The 26,010-nt window shown below is 45.4% G+C and overlaps 1 protein-coding gene across 3 annotated transcripts in view; it reads right to left on the bottom strand.

Annotated features, from left to right (window-relative positions):
* PMS1 (PMS1 homolog 1, mismatch repair system component) overlaps positions 1-26,010 on the bottom strand; it is a 381,942-nt gene that overhangs the window by 68,445 nt on the left and 287,487 nt on the right. For all 3 annotated transcript variants that reach the window (XM_073647847.1, XM_073647845.1, XM_073647846.1), the window contains one exon: positions 5,925-6,401. In XM_073647847.1, the coding sequence (XP_073503948.1) occupies positions 5,925-6,401 (477 nt within the window). The remainder of the gene's footprint in view (positions 1-5,924; positions 6,402-26,010) is intronic.

The raw sequence follows: 26,010 nt of genomic DNA, 5'->3' as shown, positions 1-26,010 counted from the left end.
CTGACCACAACTCCTCAGCTGTGTGACTCACATTTCCCAGACATTTCAATGTAAAAACCGCCTGATGACGTTGAGCCCTACTGCCAGCATAGTAAGGAGGTGTGCAGGATCCCTTCTGCGCAGTTAGAAAGCTTGTGGCATGACCAGACAGGCTTTGGGTGCAGGTGGAAGACCGAGAGGAGGTTGAGGAGGCAGAAGCAGTGGAGGAAAAATGACATAAAGAGGATTGACGCACAACTCGTGGGGACGGCAAGACTTGGACAGCAGCCCCTTGTCCTGCTGTCACCATAGTTACCCAGTGCCCAGTCAGCGACATGTAACGCCCCTGTCCATGCCTACTCGTCCAAGTGTCTGTGGTGAAATGCACCCTGTCACACACAGTTTCTCAAAGAAGCGGTGATGTTGTGTGCGACATGCTGGTGGAGCGCAGGCACACCTTTCTTTGAGAAGTAGTGCCGACTGGGCATCCGGTACTGGGGCACTGCGACGGACATAAGGTCTCGAAAATCCTCTGTGTCCACCAGGCGGAAAGGCAGCATTTCTGTAGCCAAGAGTTTGCAGATGGTGAAATTCAACCTCTTAGCTTTCTCATGGCTAGGAGGAAATGGTCTTTTACTTGTCCACATCTGAGGGACCGAGGGCTGGCTATTGTGCTTAGACGGGGTTGATAAGGGTGTCCCCGGCAAACTGCCGGTCTGTGAGGAAGATGCAGGCGGACATGTTAGGTTGCCTTGATCCAAAGGTGGTGCTATCGATGTCGGACAGCGCTCAAGACCAGCTGGTGTTACCACCTCCAAAGAAAATGATGACCTGCCAATCACGCTGGCTGTTGCGGGTAAAGAGGTGGCAGGTCTGCGCCCCAAAACAGGTGTGACTGCTGTCCCCCCAGTCACAGAGGATGAAGAGGCCGCGGATGCACAAGATATGGCAGACGGTGGTTGGCCCGGCCGGCTAGACCACATTGTAGCACACTGAGCTTCCCACTGCAACTTATGCTTCATGTCCATGTGCCGGTTCATGCATGAAGTACTCAAACTATGTATTTTTTGGCCTCTACTTAGCTTTTGCTGACAAATGTTACAGATAACACGAGTTGGGTCATCTTTATCGATCTGAAAAAATGCCCAGGCTATGCAAGGCTTAGCACCCATGCGACCTGAAGAGCCACCACGACTTGTGGTGAGAGGCAGAGTTGTGTTTGAGGATGCAGTTGTTGACGTGCTTCCAGTACTACGTCTCTGTCCAGGAAGGCGCAACCTGACCTCGTCGTCACTAGCATCTTCCTCCACCTCCTCTGCTGACCTCATCTCTTGGCTGACTGTGGGTTGACAGTAAGTGGGATCTCCGACCTCATCATCATCACCCTGTGCGTTATCACACCCGTCGTCCTCAGAGCCAACCTGTTCCTGCCCTGACAAAAAACTAAAGTTGTCGCTCCAATCAGGTATTTGAGTCTTATCATCGTCTTCCTCATTGTCTCCACCAACAGGAGTTACAGTTTGGGAATGAGGGTCTACATTATGGTCAGAACCTTCTGCGTCTGGTCCTGGATCCGACTCATAAAGATTCTGGGCATCAGTGCAGATCATTTCCTCGTCTGGATTCACAGAAGCGCTGGAGTCGACCTCTGATTCCCAGGCTATAGTATGAGTAAACAGCTCTGCAGACTCAACCATCTGTTCTACCTCATACTCAGACGGGCAGCTGGAGATTTGGGAGCTGTGAGGAAGCAAGTGCGATTTGGGTGACACCTTTGAGGACTGGAGTATTTGTGATGTTGAAGTTGATGTGGAGGAGAGCCCACTTAAAGGAGCACTTGATATCCGTTGAAGCACCTGCTGTTTTTGTGCCTCATCTGGAATTTGTAGCGATTGGCGTGGCCGTAAGAAAGGGATCTTATCACATTGTCCGCTAAAAGAAGTAGACATTTTAGTTTGGCTGGAAGATGGTCTTTCTTCTGCACCTACCCCACGGACACAACCTTTTTTCCCCTTCCCAACACGCCTATTCCCCTTTCCACCAGCAGCAGGCCTTTTTCCACTCATTTTGGTGGTTAACTAATTCACAACTCTGGAGTTGTTTGCACAAAAAAACAATGGATGGTAACCGAGCAGAGCTGAGTGGCCAAACTGTGGTATTAGGCCAAAACTATTGGCTGGGTTAGATGCAGAAAAAAATTATTTTTAATTTGCAACCTGATGGAGGTCAGTATAGATGGACTAATAGACCAAGTCCCACACACCGCTAGAAGCCCAAATATTTTTTCAGAGCTAGATGCAGAAAATTTTTTTATTCAATTTGCAACCTGATGGAGGTCAGTATAGATGGACTAATAGACCAAGTCCCACACACTGCTAGAAGCCCAAATATTTTTTCAGAGCTAGATGCAGAAAAAAATTATTTTTAATTTGCAACCTGATGGAGGTCAGTATAGATGGACTAATAGACCAAGTCCCACACACCGCTAGAAGCCCAAATATTTTTTCAGAGCTAGATGCAGAAAAAAATTATTTTTAATTTGCAACCTGATGGAGGTCAGTATAGATGGACTAATAGACCAAGTCCCACACACCGCTAGAAGCCCAAATATTTTTTCAGAGCTAGATGCAGAAAAAAATTATATTCAATTTGCAACCTGCTGGAGGTCAGTATAGAAGGACTAATAGAACAAGTCCCACACACTGCTAGAAGCCCAAATATTTTTTCAGAGCTAAATGAAGAAAAAAATTATTTTTAATTTGCAACCTGATGGAGGTCAGTATAGATGGACTAATAGACCAAGTCCCACACACTGCTAGAAGCCCAAATATTTTTTCAGAGCTAGATGCAGAAAAAAATTATTTTTAATTTGCAACCTGATGGAGGTCAGTATAGATGGACTAATAGAACAAGTCCCACACGCTGCTAGAAGCCCAAATATTTTTTCAGAGATAAATGAAGAAAAAAATTATTTTTAATTTGCAACCTGATGGAGGTCAGTATAGATGGACTAATAGACCAAGTCCCACACACTGCTAGAAGCCCAAATATTTTTTCAGAGCTAGATGCAGAAAAAAATTATTTTTAATTTGCAACCTGATGGAGGTCAGTATAGATGGACTAATAGACCAAGTCCCACACACCGCTAGAAGCCCAAATATTTTTTCAGAGCTAGATGCAGAAAAAAATTATATTCAATTTGCAACCTGCTGGAGGTCAGTATAGAAGGACTAATAGAACAAGTCCCACACACTGCTAGAAGCCCAAATATTTTTTCAGAGCTAAATGAAGAAAAAAATTATTTTTAATTTGCAACCTGATGGAGGTCAGTATAGATGGACTAATAGACCAAGTCCCACACACTGCTAGAAGCCCAAATATTTTTTCAGAGCTAGATGCAGAAAAAAATTATATTCAGTTTGCAACCTGATGGAGGTCAGTATAGATGGACTAATAGAATGATGCTATGCCCAAAAGATTTTACTTCACTAGGTGCAGTAAAAAAATTGGTATTCTATACACAGGTGGTATATCTTGCAACACAGATAGGCTACTCCACTGACTAACACACTCTGCAATAGGCCAAAAAGGATTAGCTTTGCTAGATTCAGCCAAATGCTGTGAAAAAAACTTGCACAGCACTGGCACAGACCTGCCTGGCAAAAACTGATAGGAACTGATGTAACCTAGTCCTGAAAAGGACTCCAATTACAATTAGTCTTTACTCCCACAATCTATCTATTTAAGAGCACAGACCTGCCTGATAAAAGTCGTAGGAAATGCTGTAACCTAGTCCTTAAAAGGACTGCAATCACAACTATTCCCTACTCCCAAGCTATCTGTATATTTGTGCGAAAATTGGCTTGAAATTAACAAGGTATAGCGCACACAGCAACAGCGGTGCCGTCTAACACGCAGCTGCAGCAGTGAGAAAATGGTGGCGACGGGGAAAATGGCTTGGTCTTATAGGGCAAGGACATGTGACATACACTGCCAATCACACATGCCCTTGCTTGTGTGAAAAAAAGCACTTCGCTCCGTGTGTGCGCTGCTGATAGGCTGACAGATTGCACCTCCCCACTGCAAATGCGGGAAAGAGAAAAAAAAATGGAGATCTTCATTGTTCCTGCAGAGATCCATCCCCTGCCCCTCCCCCCGCCCCGCTGTACACTCAAACTGCGTATTAACATTAATTTTCATCATTACTGAGAAAAAATCCAGTTATGATTTTGGTGCACGAACAGTTATCGAACATAACCTCGAACAGCCGAATTTTTCTCAAATTGTTCGTGTTCGCCGACCGGCTCGAACACCGCCCAAAACAGCTCGAATTTGAGATTGGCGAACAGTTCGAGTAGAACAACGCTCATCTCTAGTCATTAACAAACCTTGGAAAAACAGCTGGGGCATTGCTTAACTCCGAAGGATATCATAAGTTACTTAGAGACCCTCAGGTGTATTAATCCCTTTACCACCTAGGACGTTCTCATACGTCCTAGGTGGTATCCCTGCACTCCATGCGATCTCCGGCGCTGAGCCTGCATGTTACCGGGCGCATGACAGTTGATCTGTACAGTCTCTGATGGAATCGTGATCCACCTGCGGCTGTTAACTAGTTAAATGCCGCTGTCAATCCCTGACAGTGGCATTTAACATGGCCACGGTGGAAGTCATAAGTCCCGCCCATCGGAGCCCATGTCACATGACGGTGGGTCACTGATGGGTTGCCATGACAACCCGGGGTCTGCAGGAGACCCCTGCAGTTGTCATTGCTAACATGCTAGGAGCGCCGCACAGCGGTTAGCGCTCATAGCAAGTGAGCATTTCTGCTACACACAGGCAATCTGATGACCGCCTGTGTGTTACACAGGCGATCAGACAATCGCAGCTTCTAGTCTCCCATGAAGACTATTGAAGCAAGTGAAAAGTAAAAAAAAATGTTTTTAAAAATACTAAAAAAATATAAAAGTTCAAATCCCCCCCTTTTGCCCCATTCAAAATAAAAGATAAAAAAAAAATCAAATGTACACATATTTGGTATCGCCGTGTTCAGAATTGCCCAATCTATATATAAAAAGAATTATTCCGATGGGTAAACGGCGTAATGAGAAAAAAAATCAAAACGCCAAAATGACGTTTTTTTGATAGCCACAACATTACAATAAAATGCAATATATGGCACAGTGACGTGCATGGAAGGGGAATGGTGCGCAAATTAATATCGGAGGCCAAGTTTTCTTCCAGGCACCGCATGCCCTGAAGCCTGGAAGAACTAATTAACATAAAAGATTAAAAGGTTATTTCTCAGAAACAAGGCAGCAGCTATGAGGAATACAGGTAGGACTATTTTAACAATTCTATCATCTCTATGCCCATAGTAATAGCTTAAAAGCCCTGGCCTTCACATTTCAACGCCTGCAGAGGAATGTGGACTCAAACAGGGGCCTTGAGTCCACGAAGTAGCTGATAGAGCAGACTGCTAAGAAAGTCAGATAACCAGGTTAGAATTAGGAGGTACAGATAAGGGACAAAATCATGATTCAGAAAGTTAGTCAATAAATGGGCCGAGGTCTGAAATAGCAATAAACTACAGAACTACAGAAGCAGAATATAGAGGTGTAGATGAGATAAAGAAGTAATTATAACTGACCGTACTGGATGTATATTTTTTACATCATTCTGTCAAACATTTTTTGTAAGTGGTGCAAGTGGAAGCTACATAGGACAATGTATTAAAACAAAAAAACATTCCATGAGAAGAAAGTGAATTGACAGGAAGTGGTTTCGTTAGAAGTAAACATCAAAGTTAAAGGTTATATGAATCCACACAATTTTTATTTGTGAGACGGCTGAAAAAGAACAAGGGACAGACATTAGAACTTTCAAAAGTTCAGTCTAAGATTTTAGACCTGTACAATAATAAAAGCACTAATTTGTAATTTTACCTTTCATTTAATATAATCGGCAACTCCAACTTTTCCACAGGAATTTTATGGTTTTCCACAAGGCGTTTATACAGCAAGGCTTCTTCCACTCTGTATGGGTTCAGTATAGCTATATCCTTATTTGATGCTACAATCCAAGCACCAGGTAAATTAAGTTTAGTAATTAAGGTAATTTCCTCAAACTCAAGCATTTCTTTTCTTCCAAGCTTGAAAAGTTTTTGCTTTAAGTTGTACAAGCTAAACCCTATTTTCACAGTTTTGATAGTGGGCACCACATTTTTCTTCTCTATTTGAGAATAAAACAAGTTATCTAAAATTTGCTGATTTGACATTGGAGTTTTCAGTTTAACTTTTTGAGCAGGGCTTTTGGCCAGCATCTGTTTCAGTTGTTTTCCTGGCTTATGTATGGCTTCTCCTGTAGCTTTTGCAGTCTGCATCTTGTTCCTTTGCAAGTCTGTAGCTGCTTTTTCTTCATATCTGCAATTAAAAATGCTATGTTAAATAAATGTACATTTAAAAATCACTGTATACACAAATTTACTTTTTAACTCTTCTTTATGTTTTTTTTTCAGAACAATTGGATGAAATTGCATGGATGATTACTTTGTGTAACAAAGTTTATTAGTGACCTCATACTAAAAGCACAATTTTTTATCATGTAAAAAGCTGTTGGAGTGCTTCCCTCACATGATTGACACCCTTTCTAGTTTCTTGCTAACAGTATGTACAGGAACAGCTCTCAATTAGTGATAGCTTTTCTGAAGATCAGTCACTTGGTTTCACAATGCAAACTGCATACATTGTTAAGTAGTTCTCTTACACCTAATGAGCCAGGTGGAATTTCTTTGAAAATCCATGTCAGAATAGCCATATAATCCTTTATAAAGAGAGGTAATTGTATACAAATCTATGTAAACAAATGCATTGGATCCTGTACCTACTTCTATTCATCTAGACGGGTGCACAATCTATTTTGGTCCAAGGGCCACATTGTCATACTGAACCAATCCGGGGGCGCATTAAAAATAAAGCGGTATTACCTTCTGTGACATTTATGGCACATTGAAAGTACGGTATATACCATAAATGTCTGATCTGTGCAGATTCTACTTATAGGACTCAACTCCACCAATCAGGATCACCAATCTCATGGTATATTCAGAGGTTTTTTTACGAGGATTTAAAAATAGATTCTGCTCCTAAATCCACATTACAGGATAGAGATCCATGAAATAAAAGAGGCATTAAAGGATACACATAATACTGCACATTATTGCTCCAATGTGACAGCAACAATATATACACCAAGAATCTGACATTTATATCATTATGGTTAAGGTTATATCTTGCTTTGATTATCATTTAAACAATTTATATTTATATATGTATCTTTAAAAACTTTGTGTTTGTATTAGCTTTTTAGGTTTCAATAAAAAAGCAAAGAGACAGGGTGTTTGCAGTCTTTGTTTAACAGTGTTGCTATATTGAGAGTTTATTTTAGCTAGTTCTTGGGGAAAGCTAGCAGAAACCATAATTTATGGTCCTTTGTCTCTAAACCTAAATATCATTTAGGTAACATACTAAGCCATCCCCCTTTTCTTCCTGTGGGGTGTGACAAAGTCACTGGCATGATATATAAGGAGAGGTATGTGTCACGCAGATTGCTAGCCAGTGTGAACTGAAACCAATAAACTTTCTGCCAGCATGTTATATGCTGGGTGTTAACTCTTTTAAAGTGTGTGGTTTTATGGGAAAGACAGAGATGGGAGGGAAGTCATTCTCCATACCTCCACCTCAGGGTGTGGCTGGTCAAGGTTTAAATGTTCAGTCCTGTTTTTCTTTCCTGTGTTGTGGTTTGGAGAGGCAAGGTCTCCAGACTGGGAGAGCTTCAGCTCAGGACAGAGCTGAAGGCTGGGGCTACAACCTGTGTGGCCGAATCCCATACTGATATAGACTCTGCTATTGTTTATTTTTTTGTTTTGTCGTTTTGCCAGTAAGGCTGTGTTTATTTTGCTGGAGTGCACTGGAGTGCAGAGCTTTATGCCGGTTAATAAAGCCTGCAGAGAAAACCTGGGTTCCTGAGTCTACTTCCAAAAGCAGTTGAGCGAGTCTTTGTGCTACAGTTGGTGTGAGAGTGCATGCAAGATTCCAGGAAAAAATTTATCTGTCACAGAGACCGGTGGATGTCCTGGGTGAAGGCTACCAGCCAGAGAAGTCCGTCAGCCAACCAGAGAAGTCTGGCAGCATGGAGGAGCTCATTAAGCACCAGGTGCAGAGCCAACAACAGATGCACCAGCAGCACTTGCAGAGCCAGCAACAGCACCAGGAGACGACCAAACAGTTGTTTCAACAGATCTAGTTGCAGCAAAAGGCGCAGAGGCAGCACTAGCAGGAGCAGGAACAGCAGACACAGCTTCGGGCGGATGCCATCCAGGACAGGGAAACCACCCCACTCCCAGGGCCGACAGATGACTCCCACGTCAGGAAGGCGGTAAGATGGGCCATGCAGAAGATGAACCCCGGGGATGATGTAGAAGCATTTCAGTCTGTATTTGAGAGGGTGGCTGATCGGGAGAGACTCCCACCAGAACAGTGGGCAGAGGTTCTGTAGCCATATTTGTCTGGTGAACCCCAAAAGGCATCTTACGACTTGGCACTGCAGGATGCCAAGGAATACGCCAAGCTAAAGACAGAGATCTTAGCACGCCTGGGAGTGACTATGGCGGTGAGAGCCCAATGAGTCCACCACTGGGCGTATGCCAGCGACAAACCCCCTCTCTCTCAGATGTTTGACATATTGGTTCTCGTTCAGAAGTGGTTGCAGTCCTCCACTCTGGCCCAAATGTTTGAGCGGGTGGTGATTGATAGATTCGTGCACTCCCTTCCCAAGCCAGTAGAAACTTGGGTTGCCCAGGGCAAATGACTTCATCGGCCTGGTAGCGAGGTACCAGGTGGTTGAGAAATTCCTTGGGACACCGGATATAATCAATTCTCCGTACTGGGATATCCAAAAGGGGACGGGTTCACCACGGAAGGGGTCTAGAGCCACCACTGGGGGGGCGTCCCACTCCCACTGAAGGTGCCACAAGTACTGTTGGTAAAGATTTAGTCTGCTGGCGGTGTCACAACCCTGGACACGTAGCCGCCAGGTGTCATATGCCCCCTGAACCCATGGACTGCAGACTAGGCAGACGGGTCTCCAATTAGGCTTATCCAGCCTGTAGTGTGGACTGTCGACCCGGACAGGAGCCGCAGGCATGTACCGTGTCCGTTAATGGGGTGATGGTGCTTGGACTGTTGGATTCAGAGAGTTTAATGACCCTAATCAGTGTCAACCTTCCCCACCAGCTGATCTCTGCCAAAACTGTGGGCGTTCGCTGCATACATGGGGACGCCAAGGACTACTGTGTGGCCACAGTGACAGTGGGAACAGACTGCGGTGCCCAATCCCATGAGGTCGGGGTGGACCTGATACATCCCGTCATATTGGGACACGATTCTCACTGTTCTGGGATTTGTGGGGGAAAGGAACCGGACTGGGTCGCGTGGACAAAATCCAGGTCCCTAGAGAAATACCGCCATCGACATCTGAAGGGGATGAGTTCCCATTGTGTGTCCTTGCCGGTGATGAGGATGAGGCTGTGACCGAGGAGGCCAACCTCCCTGAGTTAGAGGTGACAGGAGAGAACTTTGGGTCTGCTCAAGTTCGGGACTTGACCTTGAAGGGGGCATGGGACTATGTTACTGTCTGTAATAGAGTTGCTCAAGAGCTGGGGGCAGACACCAGTTACTCAGACACCAGTTACTACTTCGCAGTTCAGGGGGAGTTACTGTATCGGGTGACCAAACCAAGGGGTGATGAGATAGTGGAGCAGCTATTAGTTCCAGGGCCATACCGACAGAGGGTATTAGAGATGGCCCATTCACATATTCTGGGGGGGGGGACCTGGGGGTCGAGAAGACTCAGGATTTTGAGGAGGTTTTATTGGCCAGGGTGTTACCGGGAGATCCTGAACTATTGCAGGTCCTGCCCCATCTGCCAGATAACAGCCCCCTCTTCCCACTTCCGTAGTCCTTTAATCCCCCTACCTGTGATAGAAATCCCATTTAAGAGGATTGCAATGGACTTAGTGGGGCCCTTAGTCAAATCAGCCCGGGGCCACCAATACATCCTGGTGGTCATGGACTATGTAACCTGGTACCCGGAAGCGGTACCACTGAGGAACTCGTCGAGTAGGAGCATAGCCCGAGAACTTGTACATACAGTGGTGGCCAAAAGTATTGAAGACAAATTAAATGAAGATAATAATACCAAAGAATTTGTGATTGCAATCATTTTCAGGAAGAAACTGAGTATTATCTGACAGAATTGCAGGGGTGCCAATACTTTTGGCCACCTCTGTATATTTGCCAGGACCAGACTGCCGAAGGAGATACTAACGGACCAAGGAACCCCGTTTATGAGCAAGGTAATGAAGGAGCTGTGTAAAGTCCTTCAGATTACTCAGCTGTGAACCTGCGTTTACCATCTGCAGACCGACGGCCTGGTGGAGTGCTTTAATAAAACCTTAAAAGCAATGCTCAAAAAGGTTGTAGAGAAGGACGGTCAAGACTGGGACTACCTACAACCGTTCCTGCTCTTCTCGTAAGAGAGGTCCCACAAGCCTATACAGGTTTCTCCCCGTTTGAGCGACTGTATGGACGACATCCGCGAGGGCTCCTGGATATTGCTAAGGAAACCTGGGAAGCAGAGGTTAAGCCCCACTGGAGCATCATAGAACATGTCGCCCAGATGCAGGAGAGAATGGCAAAAGTGATTCCTATCGTGACGGCTTATCTCCTCCAGGCACAAGAGGCCCAGGCAAGGGTCTATAACAGGTCAGCGAGGCTGAGACATTTCCAGCCTGGGGATTGCGTTCTGGTGCTTATTCCCACCGTCGAGAGCAAGTTCCTGGCCGAGTGGCAAGGCCCGTATGAGTTGGTGGAGAAACTCAGCGAAGTGAACTACAAAGTTCACCAGCCTGGCCGAAGAAAGCCGCACCAAGTGTACCATGTGAACTTGCTCAAGCCAATGTGAGATCAGGAAACGTTGGAGGCTTCTTGTTTGGGAGCCAGTCCGAAAGCCGAAGTCGAGGACGTCACAATAGCGGAGACTATCGCCGGCACAGAAGCAACAATGCGTTATAGAGGAATCAAAGAGGGGATGGTCGATTCCCATTGTTCTCGTGCCGAAGCCCAACGGGGAAGTGGAGATTTTGTAATGACTACCGCAGGCTAAATGAGGTATCCAAGTGTGACGCATACCCGATACCCCACGTCGATGAACTCATTGGGAGGCTTGGACCTGCGAGATACATTACCACCCTTGACTTGACGAAGGGCTACTGGCAGATCCCCATGTCCCAGAGGGCCAAGAAGAAAAAAGCTTTCTCAACACCTGATGGGTGCTTCCAATACACCCGAATGCCTTTTGGACTGCAAGGGGCACCAGCCACCTTCCAGAGTGCCATGGATCGGATCCTTGGCCCACATAAGAAGTATGCCACAGCCTACCTTGATGACATTATCGTCTTTAGCCCGGACTGGGCTAGTCATCAGCCGAAGGTACAGGCGATTCTGGATGCTCTAAGGAAGGCAGGATTTACAATAAATCCGAGAAAATGTGCCATTGGGAAGGAGGCTATGTACTTAGGCTATGTTGTCAGGAGAGGCAAAATTAAGCCACAGGTCTAGAAGATTGAGGCAATTCAGAACTGGCCGCAACTGCTCTCCAAGAAGCAGGTGAGAGCGTTTCTTGGAATCATGGTATACTATCGGCGGTTTATCCCACATTTTGCCGCGATTGCCGCACCACTGATGGACCTTCTGAAAGGCACAAAATCAATGATGGCGAAATGGACGGTTGAAACTGAGATGGAGTTGCAACAGCTGAAGCTGGCACTCTGTAAGCAGCCGGTCCTGATCGCACCATACTTTACTAAAGAGTTTGTGCTCCAGACAGATGCTTCAGAAGTTGGCCTAGGAGCTGTGCTGTTGCAGGAGATAAATGGGGAAGAGCATCACATCCTGCGAGAAAAATTATGCCATTGTTGAGAAAAAATGCTTAGCCATAAAATGGGCCATAGACATGCTAAGATATTACCTACTTGGTCGAAAGTTTAAATTGGTGTCAAACCATGCCCCTTTGAGATGGTTGACGGAAAAGAAGGGTCAGGCTGCGTGCCCACGATGCGTTTTTCAAGCATTTTTCAAGAATTTCCGCAGCGGAAACGCTTTTAAAACGCTTGGTAATACGTGCCCCATGGTCCCAATGACAATAAGCATGTTCTGTGCCCATGCTGCGGATTTTTCCCAGCAGATTTTCTGTGCGGAAAAATCCGCAGCATGTCCATTATTTGTGCGTTTCTGCAAGCGGATTTGCCTACTCAATACATTTTAAAAGCGCATGGCAAAACCGTATGTCAAAACGCTTCAAAAACAAGTGTTAAAATCCGCATGCGTTTTCACTGGCAAGGACATGCAGAAATGCTGCAGAAATTTTCTGCTTCAATTCTGCATCGTGGGCACATAGCCTAAGAATGCCCGAGTAACTAGGTGGTTCTTAGGTCTCTAAGACTTTAATTTTCACGTGGAGCATAGACCCGGGAAGTTACTCGAAAAATGCTGATGCCCTCTCCAGAATTCCCTGCTTGGTGTCTGAATGTGCCCAAACCCCCGGCTTTGGGCAGAGGGGGGGAATATGTGACAGAGTCACTGGTATGATATATGAGGGAAGGTATGTGTCACGCAGATTGCTAGCCTGTGTGAACTGAAACCAATAAACTTTCTGCCAGCATGTTATATGCTGGGGGTTAACTCTTTTAAAGGGTGTGGTTTTATGGGAATGACAGAGATGGGAGGGAAGTCATTTCCCATACCTCCACTTCAGGGTGTGGCTGATCAAGGTTTAAATGTTCAGTCCTGTTTTTCTTTCCTGTGTTGTGGTTTGGAGAGGCAAGGTCTCCAGACTGGGAGAGCTTCAACTCAGGACAGAGCTGAAGGCTGGGACTACAACCTTTGTGGCCGAATCCCATACTCATACCCATACTCATATGAACACTGCTATAGTTTATTCTTTTGTTCTGTCACTTTGCCAGTAAGGCTGTGTTTATTTTGCTGGAGTGCAGAGTTTTAAACCGTTTAATAAAGCCTGCAGAGAAAACCCGGGTTCCTGAGTCTAGTTCCGGAAGCGGCCGAGTGAGTCGTCTTGCCACAGGGGGTAATAAAATACTTGTGGCTTGGGATCTAAGAGCAGTCAAGCCTTGTACACTGACATATATTGGCTGTGTGTGTTCTGGTCTCCGATGCATCGCTATTAATTGGACCAACATATGCAGATCTGGAGATCTAGTGTAGCTCACCCCAAATTAGCACTTCCAGGATAAGGGTTTCCAAAACAATATATATAGTAAATAAAGAAGTAATGCAATTTAACACCTTAACGCCCAATGACGGACATAGCAAATCATGAGCGGGTGTCAGTTCCCGCACCATGACATGATTTGCCCGTGTAAAAATGCAGTGACAGTTCAGTGCCGAGTGGCACAAGAAGAGGTACGGGGACCATGCCATCAGTCCCCGCACTCAGAGGGCTGTGATCGGTCAAATGACATTTGGTTTTTATACCTTGAGAAAGGCGCCGGTCCGGCGCAGAAACGCGTTGGTATTAATAAAAACAGTCTTGGAATCCCAAGCCTCTTCATTCCCGCAGCGCAGCCCGCCTAAATGTGCCAGCTTCCAATTTTTGCTAGTATTTTGTATTAACTCCATGCGTTTTAAGTACAACACCAAGTCTTCTATGCATGGAATGAACAAGTTGGCGACATATTGCAACATCTATCTTTTCCATTCCTCCAGAATAACCTCTTTTTAGAGTCAGGATGCAGGATGGAGATTGATGTCTAACTTGTCTCTTCACAATTCCCCATGGGTGGTCGATCTGGTTCAGATCAGGAGACATACTTGGCCACTGAATCACTTTCACCCCGTTCTTCTTCAGAAAGGCAACAGTTACCTTAGATGTGGGTTTTGGATCATTGCCGTGTTGGAAAAGTGCACATCTACCAAGGGCACAGAATGATGGTAGCATGTTTTCTTACAAGGTAGAGCCGTACATCTATGCATTCATTATAATTAAAAGCAAAGCCACAGAAAAAATACAAGTTCCCCCAAAAATTCAATAATTAACACAGCAAAAAAGGCAACAGTATTTGCCAGCCCAGGTCATCAGAATACAGAAAACCTACTTAGTAAAGATTGAGACAACATAGTTGCAAAATACTGATGAGACAACCATTCACAAACTACCAACTAACAGATGGGGTGATTGCTTAGTGTAACGCTGTTGCATCAGAAACTAGAGCCATTGGTGGTTTCCTCAGAGAGGCAGTCTTTCCAGTAATAGGATGGTCAGTCATGGTAGAGGCAGAAGACAGGGAGAACATTACGGTGTTCAGATCCTGCAACTGAATTGCCACAACATTGATAGCCTTCATCAGCTGATCTTGACAGCCTTATTGAAAAAGAACCTCCTCATACAGCACTTGTATAACGCTGTATGTTATATGGCCTGAACTTAGTGTAACGCTGGTGGATGTAGACCCATTGAGCCACGGGCTGCGCTTACCCTGGAGGGGCGTGGCTAAGTGTCTACCTGGTATTCACTAGAGCCTCTAGTGAGAATAGGCTAGGCTACCGGTAGACACATGGTGCAATTTGTCACTGGTGTGTCAGGGTTGACAGACAGTTATACAGTGTCCGGTTGTAGAAGGTCGCTGCATATGGTTTTACAAACATCTCCCTGATCCTTTTATGTTTCCTCTCCCTTTAGGACACAGAGAAGATCCTCACATTGCTTGAGGATAAAACATTTCCCTAGAATTACCTTGGAGTTCCTTCGTGGACTGTTGCCATGCTTTCTCCGGTGTCATCTTGGAGCCAAGTGTATTCCCCTGTGTTTCCCCTGTGTGTACTTTAGTTGGTAGTGGGGCTGACTTACTGCTCACACGTCACGCTCCTTACCTAGGGCTTAGCCTTAGGGTCAGCTAGGTTAGGCTAGATTTCCTGCTCGGCGATAGGTGCAGAACATATTTAGGGTCTATAGGGGAGCCAGGGTTTGTTGTTTAGATATTTTTGGGGGTCTCCACTCTCCATTTACCTTGTTGTAGGGCTCCCTCCCCTTTTTCTCCATCGTTATGCTTCTCTCCATACCTAGCGTGACACTATCACCAGCTTGTTAAAAAAAAAAAAAAAAGAAAGAAAACTGACTTTAGTTTTTTTTTTGTTGTTTTTTGTTCTGTGTTGTTATGGATCCCATTTCAGTGCTGGCGGAGCAGCTTCAGGATTTGTCACTGGAGGTTGCTGACCTTCGATCAGCTGTTCAGCAACAACAGCAGTGGCCGCAGACTGTTAATGTTGGGGATTCTGCAGGTAGGCCGGTCCAGCTTGAGCCCAAAATTGCCCTCTCAGACACGTTTTCAGGAGGAAGAGACAAGTTTTTTGTGTTTAATGAAGCTTGTAAATTATACTTTAAGCTTTGCCTCTGCTGTTCTGGAGATGAGGAGCAGCGAGTGAGGATTGTGATCTCACTGTTATAAGGAGATCCTCAATCCTGGGCTTTCACTTTGCCACAGAGCTCTGCTTGCCTCTGATCGATTTAAGGATTTTTCAGGGCTCTGACCTTCATCTATGATGATCCTGACCGTATCTCCTTGGCTGAATCCAGGCTGCGTCGCCTTCAGCAGGGAAATCGGTCAACGGAGACTTATAGTTCCAAATTTCGCAGATGGGCAACCGATACCAAGTGGAATAACCCAGTTCTTAGAACCCAATTCTGTCAGAGTCTTTCAGAAAGGTTAAAGGATGCTTTGGCAATTTACAAAACCCCTGGGTCCTTGAAGGCTGCATGTCGTTGGCCATACGCGTAGATAGACGCCTTCGGGATAGGAGGGTGAGACCACCTTCTCCGGAGCCCCCTTTTTCGAGCTAACACTCCAGTGTCGGGAGGGCCGTCTGGGGGTGAACCTGTACTCATGGATTTAGATGAGCCCATGTAGTTAGGGGGAGCTGCTGCGTCGCATATTTCCTCTGAAATCCGCAAGAGAAAGGGGGTGTTTTTTTTTGTGGTAAAAAGGGACATTTTATTGGGGTCTGTCTCTCAGTTCCTATACAAAATGATACATCTGGAACTTGATTAACTCTTGGTAGTGTGAGGTTGGACAATCAGGGGATGTGTTTGTCTTCTACATGCAGCTCTCGGTTTGTACTGACGGCAGAGATGGTGCTAGAGAGCAGGACTGAGAAAATTTCTGTGTTTTTGGACAGTGGAGCTTTAGTCAGCATGGTTGATACTGGGTTTGTGAGAACTCATGGGCTTAGTTGCAGTACGTTAACTAAGCCCATCCCGATTGACGCCATAGACTCAGATGTCTGACACAGATTGTACATGATATAAGACGGAGGGTGGGGCCCCTTCATTATGAAATAATTCCTTGTTATGTCCTGGAGGGTCTTCCCACTCCTGTTGTACTGGGTCTATCCTGGTTGGTGAAACATAATCTGGTAGTGGATGGGCAATTCAGGGAAACTGTGAAGTGGGGAGATTACTGTCATGAAAACTGCTTAAGCATTTCTCTTTCTGCGGTCTCTACGGAGACCTTACCTGCATTTTTGTCTGATTTTGAGGACGCATTTTCTGGAAAGGGGTGTCAGAATTTGCCTCCTCATCGTGCGTATGACTGTCCCATTAACCTGATTCACGAAGCTAAACTACTCAAGTCCAGACTGTATAATCTTTCTGGTCCTGAGAGACTTTCATTGCTGAGAGACTGGAGAAGGGACATATCAGACCCTCCTCTTCGCCCGTGGCAGCAGGGTTCTTCTTCGTTAAGAAGAAAGATGGGGGTCTCCGTCCCTGTTTAGATTTCCGGAATTGAATCAAATTACAATCCGAGATCCGTATTCTCTTCCTCTGATTCTTAATTTATTCAACCAGGTTTTGGGAGCTAAGGTGTTCTCTAAGTTAGATATAAGGGCAGCCTGCAATGTGGTTAAAATCAGAGAGGGGCATGACTGGAAAATGGCTTTCAATACCCCTGAGGGGCATATCGAGAGTATGGTTATGCCTTTTGGTCTCACCAATGCACTTGCAGTTTTTCAGCATTTCGTAAACGATATTTTCCACCATTTAGTGGACAGGTTTGTGGTGGTCTATTTGGATAATAATTTGATTTACTCACCTGATTTAGAGACACATCAGGGTCATGTGAAACATGTACTATGGATCTTAAGAGATAAACTATATACCAAGCTGGAGAAATGTGTTTTCGCTGTCCATGAGGTACAATTTTTGGGGCATCTGTTGTCATCATCGGATTTTCGGATGGATTCGGGGAAGATCGCGCTATACTTTATTGAGATCATCCTGAGAACTTGAAGGCATTGCAGCGCTTTCTGGGATTTACTCATTTTTACTGGAAATTTATCCAAAATTATTCGGTAATAGTGAAACCCCACCCCTCACTGACATGACAAAAAGGGGACGGATTTTTCTAATTGGTTGAATGCCGCCCAGCAGGCTTTTTCCTCTTTAAAGAGATGCTTTGCCACGGCATCTATACTCAGTCAACCTGATGTTTTTCAACCTTTTGTGGTTGAAGTTGATGCATCGGAGGTGGGTGTTGGGGCTGTGTTGTCTCAGGGTCTGACCCCTTGTAAATGGCATCCATGTGCTTTCTTTTCCAAGAAGCTATCTTTGGCCGAGAGAAATTATGAAGTGGGTAATATGTAGATTTTGGCGATAAATTTGGCTTTTGAGGAATGGTGACATTGGTTGGAGGTGGCAGTTCATACTATTACTGTTATGATGGACCATAAGAACCTGTCATATCTCCAGTCTGCTAAGCATCTCAACCCTAGGCAGGCTAGATGGTCTTTGTTTTTTACTAGGTTCAATTTTGTTGTGACTTTCCATTCAGGGGTTAAAAACATCAAGGCTGGTGCATTGTTCCGGAGCTTCCCTGGTGGTAATGACCATGAAAACCCTGTCCCTATTTTGTAGAAGGGGGTGGTCATTTCGGCCTTGTATTGTGAGGTTCTGAGACTTTCTATCGTGGTTTTTATGTCATGTTGTGCTTGGATCTTGTGTTTTCCTGCAGCCATCTTGCTTTCTGTTTTGTGCATCCATTTTGCCCTCAGTTGTAATGGAGTCTTCAGCCTCTATGTCTCCACCCTGTTTTTCTACCATTTGCATTTAAACAGCCTCAGCTGTCAGTTCAGTGCTTCTGAATCCTGTCTGCAGCCAGTCTGCAACATTGCTTCCTGAAGCCTCTGGACTAAGCTCTTCAAGTCAGTGTCACTCTGAGGAATCCTCTTTGTTAACCTGCCTGTCTGAGGTTTCCCTTTATGGATCTGAGTCTTCGTACCTGCTGGATCGCTGGACTATTGGTCTACTCAAAGGACTTCTCAGCACCCGTAAGAGAGACTTTGCTTATTGCTTAAAGACTATCTTTTGTTGTTGTGCCTTTCGCAACCCCGGGGAATCCGGGGTTAATCCAGTTACACCAGGAGGTGTTCTCTTTTGCTCAGAGACTTGTATTTTACTGTGCATCTGCTTGTATGACGTAATACAAGAATATCACTTTATCAAGATTTGTGTTTCTCGTACTTCCTTTGCACTCATGCCTAGACTCCATATACACTGAATTCTACACATTAGAAGATTCAGAAGCCACAAGATGGAGTCAGCTTGGTCTGGGAGTATTGATGCCCGCATCAAGAAACTGTATGAGGTGACAAATTCAATTCTCACTGATTTGCAGACTTTAATGGCGAACTTTGCAGGTCTGCAGGATCGTAGCGATCACAGCCTACAGGTGCTTGGTCAAAATTTTCGAGATTTCTGCACACGGACTGAAGCTCTGGAGGAGTTAGTTCGTGCACCGGTTGCTCCCACGGTTTTGGGCCTCCCCAAGTTACCACCTTTTCGCTTTGGCGGAGAACGAGAAAAATTCAGGGGATTCCTCAATCAATGAAAACTGTTTTTTGCCACCCAGGCATCACAATACCCTACTGACCGATCTAAGGTACTAACAATAATCATGCTTCTCACTGACAAGGCCCTAGCGTGGGCGAACCCTTTGATTGAGACTAATGATGCATGTCTGGATGATCTAAATACTTTCATGTTGGCCCTGGGGCAAATGTATGATGATCTCAATCGCAGTGCTACGGCAGAAACTGCCATGCTAACCTTGCGTCAAGGTAAACGCTCAGTAGCGGAATATGCGCTGGATTTTCGGAGATGGGCCCTCGACAATACTTGGAATAGCTCCGCCAAGAAATCCATTTTCCGGAAGGGATTGTCTTCTGAAGTTAAAGATGAACTCGCCCGTGCTGACCCTCCCACTGCTTTAGGAGATTTCATCAATTTCTGCATCCGGATCAATGCCCGTCTTACTGAACGTAGACAGGAGAGATGGTCCGCAATTAATCGTGTTAACAGATACCTTCCTTCCTCTCAAACTAGAGACTTTGTTCCTCGGACTCCTCGAGAAGCTGAACCTGAACCCATGCAAGTGGACTTTCTACAGAAAGAGGGTCAGTGACGCACGCAAGGAGCATCGGTTGAAGAAGAATCTATGTTTCTACTGCGGTAAGTCCGGGCACTTCATTATAAACTGTCCCAGCCATTCCCGTAAGGCTACTGTTGCAGTTATACACTGTGAATGCTGTGAAAAGGGGTCTGTGATGGCGGCTCGGGAACTCTTGTCCGACCCGGCTGCACCTATTGATATTGACTATTCAGACTTAAACTCTGTCACATCTGAGCCCGATTCACTTGTCAATGCTGCAATTTTTCCAGTTTCCTCTGTGTCTCGTCCGAACTGCAACAAGAATAGTTCTCATTGTTTTCTTTCTATTAAACTCTGGATTAATGCTGTTTGGGTGTCCACTTCAGCTATGATTGATTCTGGAGCTAGCGGCAATTTTATGGACATTTCCTTTGCCCAAAGACACGGAATACGTTCTGTGAGGAGGATGACCCCTGTACAGATGGAGACAGTGGATGGCTCTCTGTTAAGTTCAGGACCCGTGGATCAGGAGATGGGACCCCTCAAGGTTTTCATGGGGAAAGGTCATCTAGAGAGACTGTCTTTTATGCTCATCACTTCTCCACATTTACCCATTATTTTAGGATTACCTTGGTTGCAGGTTCAGAACTCTACAATAAATTGGGAAACCAAGGAGCTGCATTTCCCGGAGAAGAAGACAATTCCCGGGTTTATGGTTTGCTCCACTCCGGTAACTTCCACACCATCAGTCTTCAAGCTGCTGCCCATGTATAGTGAGTATGCTGACATCTGTGATAAGAAGAATGCTGATCAGCTTCCTCCCCACCGTCCCTATGACTGCCCAATTGAACTATTGCCAGGTGCAGCAATACCCTTTGGTAATATTTACCCTCTGGCAGGTCCAGAACTAAAGGCGTTGAAAGACTATATCGATGAAAATCTATTTAAGGACTTTATACGTCCCTCTTCTTCCCCTGCAGGTGCACCCATCTATTTTGTAAAGAAAAAGGACGGATCTCTTAGACCCTGTATAGATTATCGGGAGCTTAATAAGGTCACCATCAGGAATCGCTACCCACTACCCTTGATCCCCGAATTGTTGGAGAGGGTACGACAGGCTAAGATTTTTACTAAATTAGATCTTCGTGGGGCCTACAATCTGGTCCTCATTAGGCCAGGTGATGAGTGTAAGACAGCTTTCAGGTCACGTTACGGACATTTTGAATATCAAGTCATGCCGTTCGGCTTATGCAATGAACCAGCAACATTTCAACATTTAGCCAATGACATCTTCAGGGATCTTTTGGATACATTTGTGGTGATTTATTTGGATGATATTTTAATTTTCTCTAATTCCATAGATGAACATCATGAACATGTGAGGACGGTCTTGGGATGTCTAAGAATGCACCACCTCTATATCAAGCCAGAGAAATGCGAGTTTCATGTAACTAAGATCCACTTTTTGGGGTACGTAATTTATCCACAGGGAATAACCATGGACGTGAGGAAGACTCAGGCTATTCAGGACTGGCGAGTGCCCAGAAATGTGAAAGAGGTTCAGCGCTTCATCGGGTTTGCAAGTTTTTACAGGCGTTTTATCAGGAACTTTTCTGAAATAGTGTCACCCATCACACAGCTGACCCGTAAGAAGTCTACCTTTGCCTGGACCTCTCAAACCCAAGAAGCGTTCTCCCATCTTAAGACTAGATTCACGACGGCACCCATCTTGGTACATCCAGATCCTGAACTCGCTTTCATAATAGAGGTGGATGCTTCGGACTGCGCCATTGGAGCTATACTCTCTCAGAGGAGAGGTGAGAGCAGTATCTTACATCCCTGTGCTTTCTTTTCTCAGGGATTGTGGTCAGCAGAAAAGAACTATGACGTAGGGAACAGAGAACTGCTGGCCATTATCGCCGCCTTCAAGGAATGGAAACATCATCTTCAAGGAGCATCTCAGCAGATAGTTGTACTGACGGACCATCGCAATCTGGAATTCATTAGGTCGGCCAAGTACCTGACCCCTCGTCAGGCCCGCTGGAGTCTTTTTCTAAATCAATTTAATTTTGTAATTTCCTATAGGCCTGGTTCCCGCAATGGAAAGGCCGATGCATTATCTAAGATCCACTCAATTGAGACCACACCAATCATGACACCCAAGACCATTCTTCCTGATTCCAAGGTCCTGGGGGTGATCCATAATCAAGATTTATTAGACGACATTAAGGAAGCTTATCAACTGGATTCCTTGTTAGAACAACCTTCTAACGAGGTAAGTCTGACTTATAAGAATGGTATGTGGATGCAGGGGCAACGCTTGTATATACCTGAGACTGTCAGATTGAGAGTACTGCATCTAGTTCATGACTCTAAGATGGCGGGTCACAGAGGAAGTCTAAAGACTAAGGAGTTTCTATCCCATTTCTTCTGGTGGCCCACCTACAGGAAGGATGTCCTAAATTATGTTGCTTCTTGTGAAGTCTGCGCCAGATTCAAAACACCACGTTCCTCACCTACAGGTCTATTGCAGCCCTTGCCCATCCCATCCCGCCCATGAGGCTCAATTTCTATGGATTTCATTGTGGAGATGCCAACCTCTCAGGGGAAAAACACCATTTTGGTGGTGGTGGATCGTTTGACAAAGGCAGCTTACTTTATTGCCTGTACCGGTTTACCTTCTGCCAAACAGACATCCGACTTAATCGTTCAAAATGTGTTTCGCCTACATGGAGTACCAGATGAGGTCATTTCTGATCGAGGGTGCAATTCACTTCAAAATTTTAGCAGAGTTTCTGCGCTGCTTTAGACATTAAAGTTAATCTCTCTTCGGCATTTCACCCCCAGACGAATGGACAGACTGAACGCACCAATCAGACCTAGGAGCAATATCTTCGCTGCTTTATTTGCCATCTGCAGGATGATTGGGTGGATCTTCTCCCATTGGCTGAGTTTTCATATAATAACTCACAGAGCGCTTCCACAAAGCAATCTCCATTTTTTGCCAATTTAGGCTATCATCCTAACATTCTTCCTCGGTTTCCCATAGATACGGCTCTACCAGCTGTGGCCGACAGAATTTCTTCCCTGCAACAGAACCTGGAGGTGTTAAAGGAGAATCTGGAATCAGCTCGGGAAAGGTATAAAAAAGCAGCCGATAAATTTCGAAAGCCAGCACCAGCCTTCAAGGTAGGAGATTTAGTATGGTTGTCAACCAAGAATTTGAACTTAAGAATTCCATCATCTAAACTTGGACAAAAGTACGTAGGTCCTTATAAGATTAACAAGATTATAAGTACAGTGGCTTATCGTCTTCAACTTCCTAAATCTATGAGAATTCACCCAGTATTTCACGTGTCTTTACTTAAGGCAGGAGTTCCTAATATGTTTCTTGGACGGTCTCCTTACCCTCCTGATCCATTGTTGATCGATGGACAGGAAGAATTTGTGGTGGAAAAGATTCTGGACTCTAGGCTGCACAGAAATAGTCTCCAATACTTGATCAAATGGCAGGGCTACTCAGTGGAAGATAACTCTTGGGAACCGATTGACAACATCAATGACCCCCGTTTACTCCGCCAGTTCCATCAGAGGTACCCAGACAAACCTGGTTCGGAGCCGGCCGGAGGCCATCCTCAAGGGGGGAGTAATGTGAGGTTCTGAGACTTTCTATCATGGTTTTTATGTCATGTTGTACTTGGATCTTGTTTTTTCCCTGCAGCCATCTTGCTTTCTGTTTTGTGCATCCATTTTGCCCTCAGTTGTAATGGAGTCTTCAGCCTCTACGTCTCCACCCTGTTTTTCTGCCATTTGCATTTAAGCAGCCTCAGCTGTCAGTTCAGTGCTTCTGAATCCTGTCTGCAGCCAGGATTCCTGAAGCCTCTGGACTAAGCTCTTCAAGTCAGCTTCACTCTCTGAGGAATCCTCCTCGTTAACCTGCCTGTCTGAGGTTTCCCTTTATGGATCTGAGTCTTCGTACCAGCTGGATCACTGGACTATTGGTCTACTCAAAGGACTTCTCAGCACCCGTAAGAGAGACTTTGCTTATTGCTTAAAGACTGTCTTTTCTTGATGTGCCTTTCGCAACCCCGGGGAATCCGGGGTTAATCCAGTTACACCAGGAGGTGTTCTCATTTGCTCAGAGACTTGTATTTTACTGTGCATCTGCTTGTATGACGTAATACAAGAATATCACTTTATCAAGATCTGTGTTTCTCGTACATCCTTTGCACTCATGCCTAGACTCCATATACACTGAATTCTACACATTACATGTACCCTGACTTGGAAGCAGAGGTTTTGGAGGCTCAGAGGGACGCCCCTGTCTCCTGTCCTTCGGGAAGGTTGTTTGTGCTATCCAATTTGTGCCATAATGTAATTAGGGAAGATCACAACTCTGTGCTTGCTGGTCATCCAGGTAGCAAGGCACTGTGGACCTCCTTTCCTGTCGTTTTTGGTGCCAGGGTTGCGTCAGGATGTGGTTGACCATGTGTCTGCTTGCAGTATATGTGCACGTTCTAAAGTATCGCATACTCGTTCGTCTGGTTCTCTTCTGCTGCAGCCTATTCCTAGTAAACCTTGGACACAATTCTCCATGGATTTTATTACTGACCCACCAGTATCTGCAGGCAAGACTCTGGTTTTGGTGGTTGTGGATAGGTTTAGTAAGATGGTACATTTCATCGCATTACCGGCACTTCCGAATGCCAAGATTCTGGCTAAGGTATTCATTAATGAGATTGTGAAGCTCACGGGGTTCCTTCCGATGTGGTGTCAGATCGGGGGACCCAGTTCGTTTCTAAATTCTGGAAAGCTTTTTGTGCTCGACTGAGGGTGCAGTTATCTTTTTCTTCCGCATTCCATCCTCAGTCGAATGGACAGACTGAGTGCATAAATCAAAATTTGGAGACTTACCTCAGGTGTTTTGTCTCATTACCGTTGGCCGAGTTCGCTATAAAAAATCGGCACCAAGTGTCTACTGGCAGGTCACCTTTCTTTGGTGCATGCGGTTTTCATCCGCAGTTTGGTACCTTTAATGGTGGAGGGGCTTCGGGAGTTCCTGAGGAGGAGGGTTTTCCATCGTCGCTCTCTTCTGTGTGGCAGGGGGTTCAGAATAATTTGAAACTCATGGGAGACAGATACAAAGATATGCCTGACATCGCCAGGTCCGGATCTAGGTGTGAATGACTGTGTGGTTGTCTACCAGAAATATCAAATTGAAGGTTCCTTCCTGGAAGCTGGGACCTAGATTTATTGGTCCCTATAAATTAACCGCTGTCATTAACCCAGCAGCGTTTCGTTTGGAGTTACCTCAGGCTCTTAGGATCCACAATGTGTTTCACTGGTCACTGCTCAAGAAGTACGTGGTACCTCCTGAGTCCTCTCCCTTGCCGCCATCCCCAATCATGGTTGATGGCAATTTAGAGTTCCAAATATCAAAGATTGTGGATTCTCATCTTCAGCGTCGTTCCTTTCAGTACTTGGTACACTGGACGTGTTACGGTCCAGAGGAAAGGATGTGGGTTTCAGCATCGGAAGTGAATGCCCCTAGGTTGGTTTGTTCATTCCATGCCTCTCATCCAGATAAACCTGGTCCTGAGTGTTCATGGAACCCTCATAGAAGGGGGGTACTGTCACGTGTGTGTCAGGGTTGACAGACTGTCATACGATGTCTGGCTGTAGAAGGTCGCTTCATTTGGCCTTACAAACATCTCCCTGATCCTTTTATGTTTCCTCTCCCTTTAGGACACAGTGGTGAACCTCACCTTGCTTGGTGATTATACTTTTCCCTTTAGGACCCTGAGACATCCTCACCTTTCTGCTGTTAATCAGCCATTCCTTGCTTGCTGTATCCTTAAATACTCTCAGATTGCTCAGAAAGTTGCTGGTGATAGCGTGTTATTCCTATACAGGCATAGGATTCTAGTAGTCGGCTTAAATTACCTTGGAGTTCCTTTCATGGATTGTTGCCGTGGTTTCTCCGGTGTCATCTTGGAGCTAAGGGTACTCTCGTTTGTTTCCCCTGTGTGTACTTTAGTTGGTAGTGGGGCGGACTCGGTGCTCACCGCTCACGCTCCCTACCTAGGGCCCAGCCTTAGGGTCAGCTAGGGCCAGGTTTCTTGCTTGGCGATAGGTGCAGAACCCTATTTAGGGTCTATAGGGGAGTCAGGGTTTGTTTAAATTTGTTTAGGGTTCTCCACTCTCCCTTTCCCTAGTTGTAGGGCTCCCTCTCCTTTTCCCATCGTTATGCGCTGGGTTCTTTCCATACCTAAGTGACACCACTCCAGGCCAGGGTAAACGGTACAGGAGGGCGAGAGAAAAGCATAGTTAGACGGTCCAAGGTTGGAGCAGGCAGCACAGGTCCCTGCAGGCTAGTAGCGAAGGTTAGGAGGAGAGAGATCAAAATAAACAAGAAGGCAAGTGGGGTCGATAACAGGTGGGACTAAACAGGAATAAGCCAATACAGCAACTAGAGG

This window comes from Phyllobates terribilis, unplaced genomic scaffold, assembly GCF_046119375.1.
Source record: "Phyllobates terribilis strain yellow unplaced genomic scaffold, ASM4611937v1 Scaffold_9__5_contigs__length_417890890, whole genome shotgun sequence".
NCBI lineage: Eukaryota > Metazoa > Chordata > Amphibia > Anura > Dendrobatidae > Phyllobates > Phyllobates terribilis.
This window is presented reverse-complemented; position numbering and strand designations above follow the sequence as displayed.